This window comes from Cervus canadensis, chromosome X (genome assembly GCF_019320065.1).
Source record: "Cervus canadensis isolate Bull #8, Minnesota chromosome X, ASM1932006v1, whole genome shotgun sequence".
In the NCBI taxonomy this organism is placed as follows: Eukaryota; Metazoa; Chordata; class Mammalia; order Artiodactyla; family Cervidae; genus Cervus; species Cervus canadensis.
Window position 1 is genome coordinate 103294568 of NC_057419.1, and position 16899 is coordinate 103311466.

The 16899-nt window shown below is 39.1% G+C and overlaps 1 protein-coding gene across 12 annotated transcripts in view; it reads right to left on the minus strand.

Annotated features, from left to right (window-relative positions):
• Positions 1–4918: 4918 nt before the first annotated feature.
• FMR1 (FMRP translational regulator 1) overlaps positions 4919–16899 on the minus strand; it is a 39716-nt gene continuing 27735 nt past the window's right edge. For 2 of the 12 annotated variants that reach the window (XM_043458416.1, XM_043458423.1), the window contains 5 exons: positions 14526–14612; positions 11960–12155; positions 10236–10382; positions 9448–9530; positions 4919–7339 (listed from right to left, as the gene is read on the minus strand). In XM_043458416.1, the coding sequence (XP_043314351.1) occupies positions 7229–7339; positions 9448–9530; positions 10236–10382; positions 11960–12155; positions 14526–14612 (624 nt within the window). In that variant the 3' untranslated portion in view covers positions 4919–7228. Of the gene's footprint in view, positions 7651–9447; positions 9531–10235; positions 10419–11959; positions 12156–14525; positions 14613–16899 lie in introns of all 12 variants that reach the window. The other 10 variants (XM_043458412.1, XM_043458417.1, XM_043458413.1 and 7 more) reach the window with 6 other exon arrangements.

Genomic DNA, 16899 nt, shown 5'->3' on the forward strand with positions numbered 1-16899 from the left:
AATCTGACTTCCCTGCGAGCATCTGATTCTAAGCCCAGGGCAGGCACACATGCTTGGCTGAACCAGCCAATTCACTTGGCAAAAGGGAATCTGGTGGTAAAGCTCCAATGCTGGCCATCCGTTACCACTTACCTCCTGGGTGTAGCTTCTTCATCATGTAAGTAGTTGAAGCCTCAATGGACTTCTGTGACTACTACAGGGAGTTCAATTCCCTGTGCGATGAAGCCTCTCTGTCTGAACCTCAACCCCCGGCCCTCTCCACAAGCTCCTGGGTGGTACACTGCACAACAGGTCTCAAATCTGAGGATAGGTTGCATCTACCACTCCAACGGCACTTTAGACCAAGGGCTCTTTTCTCTCAACTTCTTTTTCCTTAGGGCTTACAGGGCTGGCTGACTCACAGGGGGTACCAAGGAATCGGTCTGTTTGCCCTCCATGGAGGGCTTTCCATAGTCTTTGTAGCAACTGGCGAGGGCCCAGCCAAGCCCTGAAATTGCACATCACCAGTTTCTCCAGGTCTCCCACCACCAGCCCTACCTAGGAGGGGTGTCACGCAGCCCTGGTATGGCTTAGTTGAGCCCTTTTGCGGTTTCCCAAATGCCAGAGCTGGAAGAAGAGGAGCTTGCCTCCTGTGGGACACGATCTGTGCCTCAGAGGGCAAAGGTAAACAGCATGCTAAGTCACTTCAGTCGTGTCCGACTCTGTGCGACCCCGTCCCTGGAATTCTCCAGGCAAGAACACTGGAGTGGGTTGCCATTTCCTTCTCCAATGCATAAAAGTGAAAAGTGAAAGTGAAGTCGCTCAGTCATGTCCGACTCTTCGCAACCCCATGGACTGCAGCCTACCAGGCTCCTCCGTCCACGGGATTTTCCAGGCAAGAGTACTGGAGTAGGGTGCCATTGCCTTCTCCGGGTAAACGGCATGCCAGCATGCAAAAGGAAAAGGTTTTAATGAGGGAAACTTACCAGCAAGGCTCAGGAAGAAGAGGCTCAAGGACGCCCAGGCTCCCAGCAGAGCCACAGACAAAGGCTGGGGCCCTGTAGCCTGCATCCTTGGGGCTTGGCTCCAGGGAAAGGTCTTCCCTGGGAATTACCATTTCGCAGGGCAGCATTGATGTTAGCGGCCTTGCAGGCAGAAGTTCAAACCAGGGCTTAAATGCCGGCTGTCAGGGGAGCTGTCTGGGAACACAGGCTGCTACCACCTGTGACCTTGTGGGAAGCTGGATTTGGACCACGGGCAGTGGAACCTCCACAAAGTTGGATGTGGGCCCAGTCCCTCCTGCTTGTTGGTTACCAGGCAACTTGACAGAGGCTCCTGAAGATGTGGGCAGTCATGTCTGTCCCTCCACACTTCAAGCATAAATCTGATCTCATTTAAAACCCTTCAGAGGCTCCTGCAAGTCAAACCTCTAAACGGTGCCATAGACCTGCGCCTTGGCCATATTGCTTGTCTCACCTTTCACTCTCTGCCTCAAATTCTCTGTTCCAGCCACAATGGAACTTCAGAAAGCACCCCTAATTGGCTTTTTCATGCCCAGATCAATGGCCCTGGCCCCTTTTCTCCTGGCTAAACTTTCTAACCTGTCCTCCAATTTCGGTAAATTTCATTTCACCGAGAAGCCCTTTATTGACTCCACACCACCCTGATCTGGGTTGTTTCTATGTGCACACACCTCACCCTGTGCATCTGAGCACTGACTGTACCAAGTGTTGGAACTGCCCGCTGCCTCACCGAGTTCGCCCACTTGACACTGAACTTCTTGAAGATCTGAAACATTATCTCTATATCCCTAATCCACCTGTGAAGTGCCTGATATAGTGAATGTTCACTGAATATTTAATAAGAATGAGATGAAATCAGGTGGGTGGCTCATTAACAATTACTAGCTTTCTCCATGTAAAACATGTTGTTGTTTAGTCGTTAAGTCGCATCCGACTCTTTTGCACCCCCATGGACTGTGGCCTGCCAGGTTCCTCTGTCCATGCGTTTCTCCAGGCAAGAATACTGGACTGGGCTGCCATGCCCTCCTCCAGGGGATCTTCCCAACCCAGGGATCAAACCTGCGTCTCGCATTGGCAGGCGGGTTCTTTGCCACTGAGTCACCAGGGAAGCCTCTATGACACCTTGGCAACCACTTATTTAACCCATGAAGAAACTGGAACATGAAGCGGTGAAATGACTCTTCCAGGAACCAGAGAGCTAGTGTGCACCCAGGTCAAGTGTAGAATCTACCTCCTGATTCCTCCCTCTTCACAGCCTAACTCCTTAGGTTCCTTTTTATCATGTAATATCCAGGCTGCATTTGCAACTTTTAATGTTATTAAAGCCAGGAAGAGTTGTTCCTTGAGCACTAGTATTCTTTGATGCAATACCTTACAGGCTTCAATCTCCAGAGAAATCTGACAAACATGCCTTACTATTTACCAAAAATAATACTGGAATTCTTCTCTTACCATAAGCCATCTATGTTCTCTTTGATACTGTATAACATACTCTAGTTCTCAGGATTCCATGTAACCATTTCCTGTTGACAATTTTCCTTCTAATTTTGACCTACCCCTGTAATTAAGTGTATGGTCTAAAGAAATTTCTGCTTTACTGACTATGCCAAAGGCTTTAACTGTGTGGATCACAATAAACTGTGGAAAATTCTGAAAGAGATGGGCATACCAAACCACCTGACCTGCCTCCTGAGAAACCTATATGCAGGTCAGGAAGCAACAGTTAGAACTGGACATGGAACAACAGACTGGTTCCAAACCAGGAAAGGAGTACGTCAAGGCTGTATGTTGTCACCCTGCTTATTTAACTTACATGCAGAGTACATCATGAGAAACGCTGGGCTGGAAGAAGCACAAGCTGGAATCAAGATTGCCGGGAGAAATATCAATAACCTCAGATATGCAGATGACACCACCCTTATGGCAGAAAGTGAAGAAACTAAAAGGCCTCTTGATGAAAGTGAAAGAGGAGAGTGAAAAAGTTGGCTTAAAGCTCAACATTCAGAAAACTAAGATCATGGCATCTGGTCCCATTACTTCATGGAAAATAGATGGGGAAATAGTGGAAACAGTGTCAGACTTTATTTTTGGGGGCTCCAAAATCACTGCAGATAGTGACTGCAGCCATGAAATTAAAAGACGCTTACTCCTTGGAAGGAAAGTTATGACCAACCTAGATAGCATATTAAAAAGCAGAGACATTACTTCACCAACAAAGGTCCGTATGGTCAAGGCTATCATTTTTCCAGTGGTCATGTATGGATGTGAGAGCTGGACTGTGCTGAGTGCCGAAAAATTGATGCTTTTGAACTGTGGTGTTGGAGAAGACTCTTGAGAGTCCCTTGGACTGCAAGGAGATCCAACCAGTCAATCCTAAAGGAAATCAGTCCTAAATATTCATTGGAAGGACTGATGTTGAAGCTGAAACTCCAATACTTTGGCCACCTCATGAGAAAAGTTGACTCATTGGAAAAGACCCTGATGCTGGGAGGGATTGGGGGCAGGAGGGGAAGGGGACGACAGAGGATGAGATGGCTGGATGGCATCACTGACTCGATGGACATGAGTTTGAGTAAACTCCAGGAGTTGGTGATGGACAGGGAGGCCTGGCGTGCTGCGATTCATGGGGTCGCAGTCAGACACGACTGAGCAACTGAACTGAACTGATATAGAAATTGGTGGGAAAACCTTTAGGCACTTAGTTTGAAGCTTACTCTTGAATCACTTAGCGAGTACAACTTGCAAAGACTTTTAATGCGTCTCCCATTAACATGAAACTCATTACCATAAAACATATTTTCCCTGTTTCTTCATGGAAAGTTCGGAGAGAAATGGCAAGAAAATTTTTAAATAGCACCCCCCCCCAAAAAAAAACACCTTCAAACAGCCTCAGATAAAGATAGGGAAAGATGATCAAAATTTAAATACTGGTACCCATTAAGCCTTCTGAGCAATCAAGACTAGCATCTTGTAATGGCTATTTCAGAATAACTGCTTATCAGAGCCTCAAAGTGTCATGATGCAAAGACACTATTTATGGCCATGAAGCAAATTGGTCAAAAATGATCTAATCAGTATATTGACTCTAAAAGGTACTATACTCCTAACCACCAGGAACTGGAAGTTCATGGTCAGATGAGAGAAATGCCTCCAAGTGAGCCAATTAAGACAAGACAGGCTTCAGTCTCAAGCCTGCTGCCAGCAATAGGGTATTCCCATGTAGCAAGCACTGAAACACGAAACCATGAAAGCCCAGCATAGTTACTTGAGGATGGTTGCTACTTACCACCTCTAATGGATTGTGCAAGAGTCTAGAACTAGGCTGAACAGATAACAGAAATTCAAAAAAAGTACCAGAATGAAAACTAGAAAGCCAGAAAATAAAGGTGGATTTTTCTCCAGAAAAGAAAAAAAATTTATACATAGAGTGACTGTCCTGCTTATCACTGAATCATTTTGGATTCTAACACTGGGAAGAACTTTGACACGGTCATCTGTTTCTATCTACTCTTCTAGGCTGTGCCAGAGTTTCCATCAAGTTATCACAATAATCAATTCAGACACATTCTACCTACAAACTGTCATGTTCTCTATTACTGACACTGACATCAACATTTTTTTAAAAGATTCAGACATATTTAATACTTTCCAAATGGAAAGTATGTTTATGTGTTGCACAGACAGGAGCATGTCTTTAACATGGTTTAGTAGCATCCTATGTAATTAATGTGTTCAAATCCTCTAATTGGAAATATATAGAATTATTTTCAATTATCTACATTTCTGCCTTTTAAGAGCACATAAAAGATTATTTGCAAGGCATAACATATGCTTTGCATGATTAATACCTCCCCCCATCTTTAAGTTTTGTTACATTTAGAAATTTAAGACCAGGAGCAAACATCTGTCAGACTAAATTTTTGCTTTTTCATAAGTGCAACTTTTTAATAAAAATTTACATCTAGATAAACAATCTTCAGATTTTTGAAACTTTAATAAGATTTTAAAAACATCATGACTTTGAACTGAAAAACATACATGTTTAGCACACAAATATTGTAATATGAATCAACTCCAACTCCACATGAAAACATGTGACTCAAATTACAGTTTTAGAAGTTAGTAATTCACATTTAAGCAAGTTAGCGCCTTGCTGAATTCAGCCGTGGTAAAAAAGAGACTTAGTGCATATTGTAATGGCACAATGTGCTTTTGTACCATTTTGTTGGTATTTTTCACCTTATTAAACAAGATCAAGTTCTTGAAAGTTGGTAGATATCGGCTAACTTCCTATGACATGTGAAATTTCCAATGGTAACAGATACATTTTGTAACAGAACACTTTCTATAGACTTTTCCTATCTTAAAATTTTAAAAGCAATCATTTGTAAGGATTGCATCAACATCAGTGTAGCAGAGGAAGATCAAACTTTATTGAAACTGCTTGCATACAAAATATATTGCACTATAACCAAACAAATGTCAACATAAAATCCAATCTGTTGTCGCTAATATGTACAGAGAATATTGCCCAAGAGCAGTTACATTACAAGGTCATTCTACCTTGGTTAATTATCTACAGTATTTTAAACCGAACAGCTTACAGATGATGTGTGCAAGGTACCAATTTCTGTTTTCAAATACTATACATTCCCAGAATAAATAACTAGAAATCAACATTAATGTTTGGCAATACTTTTAAAAGACTTTTTAATATTCTCAAAACCATGTGCAGTTTGTTGCCATTTTTATATGCTTATTTGTATGCAAGGAAAAGTAACCGTAATATGAAAATTCAAAGAAACAAACTCACAACAGACATCAGAGGCAGAACTTCGGTTTGTACGGCACTGTACAGATTCAGTGGTACCCCTACTTGGAGTTATTTTTTAAGAAAAATATAACATCTTAGAGTGAAGGTCCTTCACATATTTTCCTCAGTAAATCTCATAAAAAAAAAAACAAACAAACACAAAAAAACCTCAAAACCGAAACCCAATATGTCAAAAAAACAAAAGAAAAAAAAACTAAAGAAAAAAGTTTCATGTGTTAACCAATCCTAGTCTGCTTTCCAATTCTGCTTATACATTAGACCTAATATTTCAAAGTTTACAGAACATTTAACCTGCTTCCAATGTTTCTCAGACAAAGTACCTGTACTTCACAGGATTATTATGCACACATGGAAATGACCTTTCTACCTCCCCCAAATAAGCTTGAAATGAAAATGAGAAACTTCACAAAACTCGGGGAGGACAAAATAAAAGAGAGCTCTAAGTTAAAACTGGTCATCAGGCCAAAGAGCAGGCGTATCCTACTAACTTTCGACCAGGAAGGTTTGTTCCTAGCTGAAAACATTTGAGCCTCTTGCAAATGAAAAGACCGTTACTTCTTCTCCGGTCTATACAGAAAAATTACACATCCCTCCTCAATAACACTATTTGTCAAACTTCAGTGCAACAGAACAAAAACAAAAACAAGTCTTATTCTTTATACTGCCTAACCTGATGTTTATGTAAGAAAAAAAAATATGGAAAGCATGCATTCTTCTATAAAGTACTAATGTTTGACAGGGTTTGCTACATCTTTTAACATTTAGTGTTTCCAACTTATCTTCCCTGAACTCTGCATCCAAATATAATATTCCTACCTGCCAAGATATAAAAAAGGCACAGATCATACAACTTTTTTTTTTTTGCTAATGAAAATGACAAACGTCACATCACACACATCTCAGGGTCCACTAAAATACTGAAAAAGTGGACCAAAACATAAACTGACACAGGACATGAAATGCCATAGTATTTTATGGACTTCTATATGAGATTGAAAACAGAAGTCTAACATGATTACCATAAATGCTATTATTCAGAAAAACTGAAATATACCAGTGAGTTATCACCCAATGCAGGGTAAACGGTCCAAATTAACAAAGAATATCACTGCTTGGTATTTAAAAAATAAACCAAACAAAAATCCTGTCCTGAAGTGCTAAGTATACTTAATTATTTAAAAGTAATGTCTCAAAAATTTTAAGACTTCATTTTGTGCAAATTTGAAAATTGCTGCTTATGGCCAATGTGAAAAAAGCAAAATTCTTAACGAATTGTTCATTTCATGCCCTGTGCCACCTTGCCTACTATTTGTCTTTGGCCTAACAAAGTTTTCTAATATGGAATAAGAATTACGGAAATGGTATAGGGGATATCACTCCAGAATTATGTAGTTTAGGGTACTCCATTGACAAGTGGTTGCTGGCCATCCATGGTGTCTGGCTTTTCCTTCTTCTGGTTACGATCTTTACCCGTGCGCAGCCGATTACCTTCACTGGAGGTATTCTGTAATGTTTTAGTGTGGACACTCCTTTCATTATTGCAGTCAACTCTGATCTAAAACAAGTTATAGTTGTTATATACAAAGACCATATTCTGTTGTAATCTGTAATTGGCCTGACAAGAAATTTAAGCCCAAAGTGTAAATTCCACATCTTAAAAGGGATTTGAATAGAAGAAGTGTGAGAAATTAAGGTCAGGTAAGAGCTTTATTTGGCTTATGATTCTAAAACACTCCTCTTCTGTAACTGGAACACCTTGGTCATCTCACTGCATCCAAAGTTAGATAAAAACTCACAATCCTACTGTGTCTTCTTCTAAGTAGAACAAAACAATGAGAAACAAATAGTTAAAATGAACTCCTATTACTGATTGCAAAATATATATGCAAAATATAAATGTCTGTTCAAAAACATTGTTTATTCTTCAAAGATATGAAACCCAGGAAAGAGACAAATTATTGTCTTCCTATTCTGATGTTACCAGAACAATAACTTAACTCACTTATTAACTAGCCTTTAGTTGACATCTTCATTTCCATCATAAGTATGATTAACTTTTTCTACACTGAGGGCTCCCTTTGTCTTACAATATGTGTGTGTGTGTATATAAATATGCACATATACTATATATACTCATATATATATATACACACACTATATATACTCATATATATTCATATGAGCACTGGTTTCTAGTAGCTTGTATTACAGTAAGGAAAGTCAGAGCATCATACAACTTAAACTCTGAAGAATAAGAATAGTACACGGAAATTTGAAGACACTAACGTGTGGGAGAACTGGAATCCCAGGAAGAGGCTAGAGACGAATACGATTTAAAAATAATATCCTGAGATTTATATAATATTTTAAGTGCCAGCACTGAACACTTAAAACACTGCTAATGCAATTGTAGATGCTGTATAAAAGAAAGATAATGTTGACACACAGGCCTAAAACAATTAATAAAAGTATTGATCTGCTTCAAGTACAAATGGGACTACCTATAGTCACAAAATGGTGAACTCGAATTTCAAAGTGTGTTTAATTGTTGGTCCTGGGTGAGCATTTTAACTGTTTGGTTGTCAAGAGGGGAATTATAAAACTGGTACATAAACACCTTACATCTCTGTAAAACACATGTGTACATCATTTCATCAGTCTCTAGGTCTAAGATCTTTTCTGTGATGATCCTTAAGCACCAGCTAATAGTTAATACCTACTTACAAATGCTATGAATTCTAAGGAATATTCTGTCATGAAGTTTCTGCTCTTAAAATTTATGTCTCACTAACTTTAAGTACTGGTCCCAAACCAATCCATAGTCATGAAGGGACCCCCAACTACTTGGATTAAGTCTTTAGAGTTAAAGAAGCAGCTGAAGAGATCATGCCTTCTAGGAGTGAGGTACCAGGGTTCAAACATCACTCTAGTGTATGCTAACTGTGTGACTCAATCTTTCTAAACTTCAGTTTACTCACCTATAAAACAGAATAGTAAAACTTCTTACCTCAGGATACTGTTGAAACATTAAGTGAGATACAATCTACCCAGCCAAGGTACCTGGCCATGCTTGGGGGCTCATTTTAAAATTATGTTAACAATGTGGTCAGCACAGGTGCTGGCCACATGAGCTGGGTTCTCAGGGAAGAGGCTGGCTCTAAATGAGCAGCTGACTGATTCAGCATGTTATTAGCCGAGTGTCATCAGCCTGTCTACTGTGAGCTAGATACCTTCTTTTTCTTACTTTTCCAGTCAAAGAGGACACCCTATCCTTGCAACTCCAGTGAGGAGGGATGTGGGTTCCACAGGGCTTATACAAGTCTCTCTCAGTACGTTCCTGGATGTTTCTTTCCTTGGAGAATGGGGGTAGGGAGGACCACCTATGTGGTACTGAAGTCATAATGTGGTTGTTGAAATCTTTACAAATACCGAGACTGCACATTCTCTAGAGAAATCTTCTTTGTATACTTGTCATAAAGGACTAAAATTGACCACCAATGTAATGTTGAAAGGAAAGTATTTCACAAATACCTATATAGTATAGCAAATTCACATAAATCTCAAACTTCTGTAACTGGGATAATTTAGGTGAAAAGAGGCACACAGGTTTACCTGGAGGGATCCATCTGCTGGTCTTCCTTTAGCCTCTCTTGGATTACGTGGACGGTTATCTGTTCGGGAGTGATCGTCGTTTCCTATAGGGACATTTTTAAAAGGTTCAATGGTCACTGATTCTGACATGCCTACTGGAGAGTTCTTTGTTCCCACATCCTCAATTTATTTAGACCAACCACAGAATCTAAAATATAATCAACAACCTAGCAATTTCAGATACACACTGTCTAATAATCTAGCATCCACGTGGCACTAGTGGCAAAGAACCTGCCTGCCAATGCAGGAGACATAAGAGACCTGAGTTCAATCCCTGCATCAGGAAGATCCCCTGGATAAGGAAATGGCTACCCACTCTAGTACTCTTGCCTGGAGAATCCCATGGACAGAGGAGCCTGGCGGGCTACAGTCCACAGGGCTGCAAAGAGCTGGACATGACTAAAGCAGCTTAGTGCACAGCAGCACATGTTACAGAAAACATTCCTAAGTCATCACAGTTCTATATCAACCGTGTGATAGGTCAACCTGAACTAATGATTAGATGTGATGTTTAGAGTTCCCAAAGAAGCTGAATTAGTTATCAGGGGTTATTCATATATTTATTCTATGTAAACTGTAAGGAAGCCTGTCTGATATTGCTAATTACATGAGTCTTTCTTATGGTGACCAGTACAAAATGGGAGAAACGGGGGCTTGATAGTATGTCACTGAATCACCTAGCTTTTTCATAAAATTTCAGACAGTTGTTACAATTCATCTTCATTTCTTAAACGAAAAACCCTCTGTACCTTTGAAGCCGCCTCCACGTCCTCTTCCTCCTTGTCCTCTTCCTCCACCGCCACGCCGCCGCCCGTCTCCTCTGCGCAGGAAGTTCTCCCTCTCTTCCTCTGTTGGAGCTAATGACCAATCACTGAGTTCATCTCTGTGGTCAGATTCTGTTTCAGAAGCATTTGATGCTTCAGAATTAGTTCCTATCGAGAGTTAAAAGTTATATACCATTGTCTGACTTAAAAACATGTTAGGTTAACAGAAGCTTCCAGAGATGTTTCTGGGGGTAATCCAATGTACTTCCCAATTTATAAGCCCACCAAAGAGTATATTATCACCTTCCATTTTGTAAAACAAAATTATCTTAAGTTCAAAATGAAGGTTTTCACAATATTTGAGGTCATTTTTGTTTCAAACATCTTTGGTTCTCATTAAAAAAAAAGGAATCCTATTAGCCATCTAAGTTCAAACCTGAGTATGCCACATCATTAAACAGCTGTGCTCCTTTAAACATCTGTGCTCTCTGGAGGAAAAGTTGCCTACAACAGTTAAATGTAATACCTTGATAAACAAAACTTCTAGAAAGAGAGTTCCTTTTAACAAGGTTTGGCCCAGGGACAAAGGGGAATGCACACATTTTGGTCATTTTAGAGAGGGTGGCAAAGGTGGCCATCATGGCTACTATCTCAGGGAATGGTCTCTTGTGGGATCAGGGACTGGACCTTGCTGAATGGGGATATGCTTTCCTGATGCTTGGTCCACAACCTTCCCTCCCACTCCAGCAGGAATAACTGATCATTAGAAAGGATTTACTGTAGTGAACTTATTATGCCTGAGGGGGTGGGTTAATGACACAGGGGATGGGAGATGGGAAATGAACTTCCTGGTAAGGGGGGACCTTTCACAGAATCAAGAACAGACTGTTGGGAAAGGGATAAGGGCTCAGGTTCAAGGTTGGCCTTAGGAGTAGGTAGCTCTCTCCCCCACTCCAGAACAGCAACTCTACTACCTCTCTCTTCCTCTGTTGGAGCTAATGAGCAATTATAGCTTCACCATTATAGCTTCATTCCTGTGGATCTTGAAGGCTTTTCCATCTTACAGAGTTCCTTTTTGAAATGCAAATATTTGTGAGATGGATTATACCTTACACCATCATTAGCAAGTTACATAGTAGATACACAGTTGAGCAAGACAGTAGGCACGGGTAGTGGGACAGTGTTCAGTGAAAGGTACTGGGAGAGAAGAAAGAAGCACAGAGAGAAGAGCTGGGGAGGCAAAGAGAAACTTCGCCTACTTCTTGACTTTGCCTAGGGCTGACTTTGGCCATGCCACTCAAAAATCACCTTATGAGCCACAGGATGCAGACCCCTGATTTACACAGTCCATCCAGCAAGTATGACCAGCACATGCCTGACAAAACATGAGCCACAGTACACAAATGAAAGAAGTTTTGGCTATACAGTAATAAGATCAGGAAAGGCCTTAGGAAAGGCATCAGCATACAAGGGCTTAAGCAGATCTATCCCCAGTCAGACTGTGGACAGAACTCACACCTGCCCTGTGAACTCTATGGGTTATTAACAGGTTTTTCACTCTATGTGTCTTGCAACACAATTTGACCCACTGTGAATTGGAAACCATGTAGTGAGAAATTGTTATAATGGGGTTCTAATGAATATTAGAGATTAGCAGCTATTAAGTCTAGGAACAGATAAAGTTACTGAGTAAAATGCTTAGTTTGTACCTGAAGTATATCCAGGACCGCGTCTGCCGTGCCCCCTATTTCTGTAAGGTCTACTACCTCGACCCAGTCCTTGACCATCATCAGTCACATAGCCTTTTTCCTTATCTGTACGATTTGGTGGTGGTCTAGAACTAGCTCCAATCTGTCGCAACTGCTCATCAATTTGTAATCTCTCCAAACGCAACTGGTCTACTTCCTATTTAAAATATACAAGATAACAGTAAAAATAATTTGACATTTTACTTAATAATACCTTTCTCCTTTTCATCAGATAAAAATTATACTGGAAATATTTCAATTTCAGCTCCAAGTTTATAGTAGACACTGTTACACAGAATTATCAGGAAATTGAATGGTCTCCTTAAAAAGAAAATTACTATAGGTAACATATTATTGATGTCCAGAATTAAAAGAGATATAACAAAAATACTCAGCATTAAAATTATACTGACAGAATTTAAAGTTCTTTAATTTGGCAATATTATCCAACAGATCTGCTAAGGCACAGATATGGTAGTTTTGGGACTTCTTGATAATAGGTTATTGAATAAAACAACTCTAAAACATATGAATACAGATAAATGACATTTAAGGCTTAACCAGCTAAGCTTAAAAATCACACATTGTAAATAAACTTAATTAATGAAACACTGAATTTGGGCCATCATCTACTTTCAAAGAACAGGAACTATCTAATAGTTAACCCAAAACATTGGATATCATGCCTTGAAAACCTCTTAAAGACTACAACTCTGCTAAAACAAGTATGACGAACAGCATAAAGTCAATTGATCAAAATATACACTTGGGGTCCACTAACAGACCCTCTCACACAATGCTTCCAATATGCTAGGTTCTGTCAAAACCAGATGATGTCTCAGTTCTAACCCTTCTCCTTCCAATCTATTCATAAACATCGATTTACTAGCTACAGGGGACTGGATCCACAACTAGAGCAGTGGTGGGTGTCTCAGTCAAGCAGAGGCAATCACAGGGACTGTCCACATGAACAGTCACTGGGGAAGCCCCTGTAAAGCTAAGTTCTTAACATCTTAGTTACAGCAGCTTCAGGAAAAGGGCAGGTAAGGATCTAGATGAGTGTCATCTGTGCTCTGAACCATTGTTTTACAAAGGACTAAATTAAAGGAGAGATGCTGCTGAGTGAGTGGCTTACTGCAAAAGTACAGTTATAGCTCATGGAATGGGTGGATCTTGCAAAACAGAATGGTAGTCCAGGTTATCCCATGGGGGCAAAGCAGTCACTACTCGGTGAGAGATGCCAAGCCCACTCAAGGGAAGATCTGGTGATGGGAAGCATGGCAACAGGACAGCTGCTAATAATCCAAAAATATATTCAACTGTGAAGAATAAATCAAAATATCTAAAGAACACTGGTTAAAAGAACAAGGGACTGATACAGTGCAACCTTAAATTTCCAGGTCTTCAACATTACTTAAGCTAAGAGTAGGAAGAAAAACACATAGAACAGATTACACATAAAACACACTTTAAAACAAAAATGAATAAGCAAATCAACGGGGTATCCTACCCATGCAAACCTTGCTGGATGAAACCTCTCCATTTTCAATTATTAATTGACCATCATAAGAAGGACAAGAAGTGCCTAGCTATTATGTTTTTCTTCCTTATTTACATGTAACTATAAATTGCTTCATTTTATTTAAGAATTCAGCAGAAAAATTCTTAATAAGATAGCCTCATAAATACAATAGAAAGTTGGATTACTTTAAAAATAGTACTTAGTACCAGTTACAGTATGTTTTCGATACATGTGGATACAAAGATGGAATTATAAAAGTGACACTGGTAAAATTCTGTTTTGAATTACAGAAGAGTTGGCCAAAATAAATTTTAAAACACACCTAGTCTAGGGAGGTGATTTGCCTACAGACACAGAGCTGGTCATGGCAGAAGACTACAGGCAAGTGCTGGACTGCCAATCCACTGCTTTTTCTGCTATGCCCTGAAGCCTCCTGGTTCCTGCTTTCCATATTCTAAGCTGGAGTAGGCACAGTGGTACAAATACCAACTAAAATGAGCATTTTTACAAGAAGACATAAATTGCTTCTAGTTTGTAAAACAGAGTATAGAGAAAATTATGAAGGATACACTTTTAAACAGAGGACTTCATGAAACTCTGGTCTATTCCTGATAAATGACATAAAGGGGACAACAAAGCAAGTGTTACAGACATAAAATCTGGCCTGGAAAAAACTCTCAAGGGCTAGAAAGGATCAATGGAAAAGGAAAAGGATTTTAGACAGGATTGTCTAAAGTGGATGAGGGTTTAACAGAATAATGGGATATACAGGAATTTCTTCAGAACGGGGATACTGATTCTTAAATTCAAAATGATAGAAAAGTGACTTGGGTTTTCAGAAAGAATACAATAAGCTAAACAAAATGAGTTTTTTTCTATTATCTTTTATATGTCTTTCATTATCATGTACATGCTAGAACAAATCTTAATTGTGTTAAGATTTACTATGGAGTTTTTCTATTTTAGTGCAAAAAGATTCAAAGTTAAAGTTCTTCCTGTTCTCACCTTTAAATAGTTCAGGTGATAATCCAAAAGAACAGTGGCATTAGCGATGCTGTCTTTTGTTCCCACAAAAACAAATGGTACCATACCCTGAAAAAGACATGACAACAATAATCTTATAAAATTAATGATGAATTACAATCTGAAATATGCAAATGACTAAATCCCTAGCAGAGGATCTGACAAATGGTAGGTACAGAAAAGTTTGTTGAAAATATGAAATATATAAAAACAAGAGTAGTTAGTATATTTTACACATCTGTGTATAAGGACAAATCAACAGAGCAACCATTAAATGCATCAGGGTTACTATGATTTACACACTATTAAATGTTGGCAAGCTTATAAATTATGTAACTCAAAATTATACAAGTTTTAACATGAGACACAAACAAAATGAGTACTTTAAAATACTCATTAATTTACTACAGGTTTTATCTAGATAAAATTTTTTAAAAAATTAAAATTAGATACTAGGGCACAAAAGTAAAAACTAAATCAACTTTGCTAACCAAGTCAACATAGCACAAACAAGACACAAACAAAAAGAGTTAGGATAAATTAATGTGCACTTAGTAATTATTCTGTGAGGGGGAGAAACTGGGCATATTCATGAAATCAAATTTAACATTTCAATATACTTCAATAATGTACTCTGAACACTGTAAAGGACTGAATCATTAGGAAACTTTGATCTCCCTGTGATACAACTTTAAGGATAGATTTTTTGAAAAACAAGTATACTAAAAATGTGTACTTTCTAGCTCAATATGTGTACTTCTAGCTCATCAGTAGAAATGAGGAAAAAAAAAATTATTTCTTGTTGCAAGTTATAGGGAAGCCTAGGCCAGTTCTGTAGACTAATGGCTGGCAATTGTGACCTTCAAAGCTGAGAATAATTCAGTATTCCACTACTGATGAAATTCTCATGGTTACTGATAGTCACAAGTGACTGAAGAAAAAGCACACAGTATTTTTGATGTAGATATATTAGCATTTTCTAGGTGAAGTTTAGGTGTGAGAAGCCAAGAAACTTAACTCTTTTATTTTTTTATACATATGTAGTTTTATTTCTGGATTCTTATACAGTTTCATTAATTTGTTTGTCCATGTGGACACTAATGTGTATTGTATATAGTACATTGTATTGTATATTGTACATATATACAATACTATATATACACACATGTAATTAGCCTCCAACGAATAAAAATAATTGTAAAAAAAATGTACCGCTCTTTTAAAAAGAGCATTTGTTTGATAGGTGTTAACACTGCTAGGCTGCTTTTGTTTGCTTGCACTCAGTATATAGCATCTTAAACATACGTGGGGTTGGAATAGGTTTTTTTCTTTTTCCTTCCACATGAACATGGCTGTTGACAGGGTACAACACTGAATAATCAGGAAATACTGCTTGCAAACTGGCATCCATCTGGTAAGCAAGGCATTGCTTCCTAGTAACAAGGACCACCTGAAGAGTCAGGTGCCACTGAAAACGCATGGGCTTCCTTTTTTTTTTTTTTTTGACTGGATGAACTATGGAATTAATCAGGCCTATGACCCAGATCTCTTATTCTCAAAAACATTTTTGACTGTTAATTTTTTTTTCCACAACTGACTTTCTTACAAAGCAGTTAACCATATTATTTTCCAAAATGCCCTATGAGGAAATGCCCTTCTCCCTGGATCACATACTATCAAAATAAACTTTAATGCCACAGATGCAGCTGATCAACTTTGAAGCAAATACTAAAAAACAAAATTACCTTTCAACATTTCCAAACTGATGATGTACCCAAGTGCCACTCTATTAAGCACATCACTAGTGGACCAGAATAGTTAAGACAAAGAAAGGCAAGAGCAGAACAGTGACCTTCAATGTAGATACCAGAAAAAGTGATTCCCCAATCTCAGATGAGAACTGGACTCCCCTGCAGAGAGCAATGTCCAATCCATTTGCAGTTACATTTCTCTTTATAAAATGGCATTTTTGCTTTTAATCTCTTGTTACTCATAACATTTTTTCCCATCAACAGTTCTTACAGGCCAGGTAGGGGGGGCGTGCCCTCAAGAAACCAACAATGTGAGGAGATAACAAGCAAACATCTATGTGGTAGTGCTACAGACAGGGATGACTACATCAGAGCATCAAAGGGGAGAAAGGCTCTTGAGCTTGTCAGGGGGAGGGACCCGATGGCAAGTACATGAGGAAAGAGGCACATGGAGTAAGCCCACAGCAAGGTGGCAAGCTGGAGAAAACAGGGCCTCTGGCAGAGGAGACATATGCATATGTCTAGAAGCAATAAGGAGTAGAGAGCAGTGTTTGGACAACTCTAAGTATGGCTCAAGCCTCTCTCCAGTGCAAGGAAGAGGAATG